This window comes from Arachis ipaensis, chromosome B08 (assembly GCF_000816755.2).
Source record: "Arachis ipaensis cultivar K30076 chromosome B08, Araip1.1, whole genome shotgun sequence".
In the NCBI taxonomy this organism is placed as follows: Eukaryota; Viridiplantae; Streptophyta; class Magnoliopsida; order Fabales; family Fabaceae; genus Arachis; species Arachis ipaensis.
Window position 1 is genome coordinate 121,638,257 of NC_029792.2, and position 5,216 is coordinate 121,643,472.

At 30.9% G+C, this 5,216-nt stretch overlaps 1 protein-coding gene across 1 annotated transcript; it reads left to right on the forward strand.

Moving 5' to 3' along the window:
• Nucleotides 2,219–4,397, forward strand: LOC107613648 (probable WRKY transcription factor 11). Its single transcript, XM_016315742.2, has 3 exons — nucleotides 2,219–3,085; nucleotides 3,970–4,095; nucleotides 4,186–4,397. The coding sequence occupies exons 1-3, from the start codon at nucleotides 2,358–2,360 to the stop codon at nucleotides 4,364–4,366; spliced, it is 1,035 nt and encodes a 344-aa protein (XP_016171228.1). The 5' UTR covers nucleotides 2,219–2,357; the 3' UTR covers nucleotides 4,367–4,397.

Below are 5,216 nucleotides of genomic sequence, written 5' to 3' on the forward strand. Positions count from 1 at the left end.
TGAAAAATAAAAAAATATTATTTTTTTTCTTTTTAAAAATTATTTTATCATTTTCATTAATAAAAATTAATTTTAAAATAAAAGAGATCATTGTGCTACTTTTAATTTTGGTTTTGTTAAAAATATTTTTTTTCGTTTCTACTAGAAATATTGGCCCTTCACTACTATTTTTACGTAATGTTTCATATGCTTGAAGTATTGTCCTTCCACTACCATTCTTTTCGCGTAATGTTTTATCTACTAGAAAGTACTGTTCCTCCACCACTATTTCTATACAGTGTTTCATCTTTCATCTGAACCACTTGCTGCATATGTTTCTTTAATTTCTTGGATTTTTTTATTATTCTACCACTCTATTTTTATTATATGATATAAAATATTAGTAATTAAATTATGTAAAATCAACATTCAATATTAAAATTATCATAGTTATTTTAATATCCATTCTCTTTGTATAAAAAAATTGTATTTTTTGAGTCATTTATTCAAATGGTACAACTTAGATTAAAAAGTTATAAATTTATTCCTTTTAGTCATGATTGAAATTATTAATTAATTTAATTATTCTAGAAGCCTTAGGAGTTACCCATTTTCAACGTTAAGCATTGTGTTGTCTCACACACACCTCACACCATGCAACACCCCTCTAGGCCCTCCTCATAACCTGTCATTTAAAGTTATCTATTATTTCAACATTAAATTCCAATTAATATTAATATTACCAAAATTAATATTGCATGATTTTTTATCTATAATTTTAAAAGTTCCATACATTTTTATTTCAATATATTTGAATATATATAGGTTTTTTATTTTTTTTTGAAAATAGATGTGTCATTTATACTTATTTATATAAAATCGAAACGTAAATTTATATTTGTGAATTTGAGATTTTTTATAATGTAAAAAGTAAGTTAAAGAAAATATTAATTTGTTAATATCTAATTAACTCATATATAATACGATGGCTATCTCACATTTTCTTAAGGTTCACTTTAATCTTTGTAAGTATATGCATAAGCCATTTTATTAGTTCTATAAATTTTGATAATTAATATAATTTTCATATGTAATAAATACGTGTAAAATATGTATTTATCAATGTAATATTGTAATGATAGAAAACTCATTTATGAATTTAACATTACTTTGAAATTTATAAAATATAAGAACTAAGAAAATTAAAAAGAGAATGAAAGAAAAAAAATGAGAGAAAAAAAAGTGAAAATATATGCTGCTAAACTCATATATGGATTAATGTCACCAAAAAAATTATATGGATTAATATATTATTTTTCTATTTCCTTTTATCTGTCATTTTTTTAACAGCATCATTATTAAGAATCTTGAAAGCTAGAGTAATTAAAGATAATATTACTAAAACATTTTAAATTTATAAGAGAACAATTTTAAAAATTTTAATAGATTAACATACAGTGTAATTTATAGTAGAAAAAGTATAGATAGACAATAAAAATATTAAATAATGTGAATAATAGATATATCAGATGTTCAATTCTCTAGGTGTGCGAATTGTTATTCTAATATTAAGATTTAGATTAGTAATTTAGGGGTGTAGTAATATATTTTTATTTTATTGGACTAATTTTAAAACCTATTGTTCACATTGTTTACAAAAATCATTATCTACCTAACAAATTCTATATTACACGCAAAAAATTGACCACTAACCAATAATATATATGGGTGAAAAATGGAGTAATCTCATGTTCAAATTTATATTCAACTTAGATTCATATTTATAACCAAAATTTATATGAAATATTGTCAGACTTAATTCATATTATTTATAATTAATTTCATAAATTATAGAATCAAATTGCTATAATTGTATTCATAATCAATACGAATAAAAGTATACAAAAATACCGATTGCTGGTTTTTTATTCATCATTAAACTATGAGTCTATGATTATACTACCGTAAAAAAATTTTAATCAGTCTGCTATAAAATATTTGATTATTCACCTGTAGAATGTTTAATTATTTTAGTAATGGATCATTATAAAAAAAAAAATAATAATAATAGAGGACAATTTAAAAAATGACAATATCAAATTTAAAAATGACAGCATCTATACAAAGATATTTCCCTCTTAAAAAATTGACCCAAACCCAAACCAAGAACAACTCAACACTCACTTTCTCTCTCTTCTTACCAATTCAACCAGTAACCCCCTCAACTACGGTATATAATACGCCATCCCCACCGCATTCCCTTACTCTTTTCTTTTCCTCTTCCCAAAAACACAAACCCACCATTTTGACTCTTGGTTCTTTCTTTCTATTTCTTTTTACCATTTTGTCCCTAGTTTCATCTTCACTGGTAAAGAAGAATGGCAGTGGAGTTAATGGGATTCCCAAAAATGGACGACCCAAATAACAAAGCCATACAAGAAGCAGCATCCGAGGGCATAAAGGGAATGGAGCACCTCGTTCGCCTTCTTTCAAACCCTTCGCAAAACGACACCACTGACCTCACAAACGTCACCGTTTCCAAGTTCCGCAAACTCATCTCCTTACTTAACCGCACCGGCCGCGCCCGCTTCCGCCGTGCACCAATTTCAAATTCCTCAGACACTTTATCCTTCTCTCCGGCGACCTTCACTCCTCCCCCGCCGCCGCCGCACTCGCAGCCACAGCCACAGCCACAGCTACAGCCACAGCCGCTTGCGGTTGCTCCGGTCACCGTACACCACCCTTCTCCTCTTCTTCCGCCGCAGACTCTCACTCTTGACTTCACCAAACCTAACAACAGCTTCCTCACCAACGTATCCAACAACGCCGGAGCCAAATCCATGGAGCTGGAGTTCTCGAAGGACACGACGACGTTTAGCGTCTCGTCGAACTCGTCGTTTATGTCCTCCGCCATCACCGGCGACGGCAGCGTCTCCAACGGCAAGCTCGGAACCTCGATCTTTCTCAACCCTGCCGGGAAATTGCCTCTCTCGTCGTCGGCGCCGGCTCCGGCTCCGGTCAAGAAAAGGTGTCACGACCACCACTCCGACGATGTATCCGGCAAGGTCTCCGGTTCTTCCAGCAAGTGCCACTGCATCAAGCGAAGGTAACAGCCGCGATGCAGCGTATAATTTCTTTTATTTATTTATTTTTTTATGATTATTATTATTATTTCCAATTTTTTTACCGTTTCGGTTACGGTTACGAGTACGAGTTTGAGTTGAGAAAGTGATGATTATGACTCGGTTGGTGTGACTCGGTGCGAAACGACGAGTTAGAATTAATTTCAAGAAGTCAACGATTTCGGTAGTGGTGCAGTTAAAGGAAGTAGCACTAGTATTAAATTTTGTGACAGTGGCACGCGTGATGAGAGTGACAAGATAGGGTTCTTGTCATGTACCGCGTTTGTCAATTGCCGATTTTTGAGAAACGCTGTCCCCTAACAAGACAAAGAAAACGGAACCTCAACCAAACACAGCCCTGATTCTACTTTGTCGTTACTACCCGTTAACCCTCGTAGACTTTATCTTTTTTATTATTTCTCTCTTTTGGACTCTTTGACCATGCCCCCATTTCGTTTTATCAAACTCTAGCGCATTATCACAACAGATTATTTTTGTGTTAGTATACAATAATTTTTTCTTTAAGGATTCCTTTAACTTAGAGTTGTCTTATTCTTGAAGACTACGGTATTTATGGACATAAAAATATTATATTTTTTTAAAATAAATTTAAAAGAAATGTCGGCAATTGAATTAAGAATGTGAGAGAATATGTTAAGAAGTGTATAGATTAAATTTCTATTGCGCTAGATATAATTCAAATGGTATAGCGTCTTCGTATTCATTTAAGAGATTGTGGCATCAAGTTTTTCTATCTCTGATATAAAAAAAAGATTAAATTTCTATTTGTATTATATTATAAGCGTATATATTTAACTAAAAAATTTCATATGTTTTGCTAACGAAATTATTTGATTTGTTTTTTCAGGAAAAATAGGGTTAAGAAGACGATAAGAGTGCCGGCAATTAGTTCAAAGATAGCTGATATTCCGGCGGACGAGTACTCATGGAGGAAGTACGGTCAGAAACCGATCAAAGGGTCGCCGTACCCAAGGTGAGTATCATGAATCATTTGAGACCGTTGATTGAGTTGACTTTTGTCAAAGGGTGAGTAACTGACATTGATTCAATTTTTGTGGGTCAGGGGTTATTATAAGTGCAGTACTGTGAGAGGGTGTCCGGCGAGGAAACACGTGGAGCGCGCACCAGATGATCCATCTATGCTGATCGTGACGTACGAAGGGGAGCACCGTCACTCCATTCAGACCGCGATGCAGGATAACATTTCTTCTGCGGGAGTGGGTTTGGTATTCGGGTCAACGTAAGGTTCGATTATTAGAAAAAGAAAAAGAAAAAAGACTAGGTGATAGTGGTGAGGCTTCTTTTTGTTAGAAAAAAAAGAGAAAGAATCTCAATTGTGGCGGGGTTTGAATGTAAATTTCTTCTGACTGGAATGATTATTATAAGATTATAAAATTATTATTATAAGGTGGTGGTGGAAGAATGGAATCTTTAGCTTCTCCCACTAAAAAGTCTTACCTATTACTTTATGATGGAGGGGGAAAAAATTGAAAGTCTTGGAGGTTAGTAGAAAAGGTTTCTCAATTGTTTTGTGGGGGCTATAAAATATGGTTAAAATCGAGTTGATACTCAATTTGAATCTTAAAATTTGAGGTCAGATTTAAATTAATTTTTAAAATTATAATTAATTTAATTTGGCTGTCAAAATTTATAATAATAATTTATGTTATTTTTGAATTAATTCTGTAAATAGTATTTATCAATTTATAAAAATACAATAATATTAATATTTATTGAATATTTTAATATTTTTGTATAATATAAAAAATTAAATTAAATAAATAATAAAATATAAAATAATATTAAATTAAATAAATAAAAATACATAAATTTTTATAATATTTTTGTGTGTTTTGATTTTGGTTTGAAACAATGAAGTGTTAGAATTTTCCTTTTTTGAAGAGAGGCAATTGCATTTCAGCCCAAATTATTAAAGGTTTAAAAGTAAATATTACAACAAATATAAAAAGTGAAGTTTGAACGAGAATGCTTTAGGTTAAAGTTAAAATACTAATCTAATTGAACTATAATATTTTTTTATAAAAATACTATTAATTATTTTATAAAATATTTGAGTGGTCATGGTCTCTCATA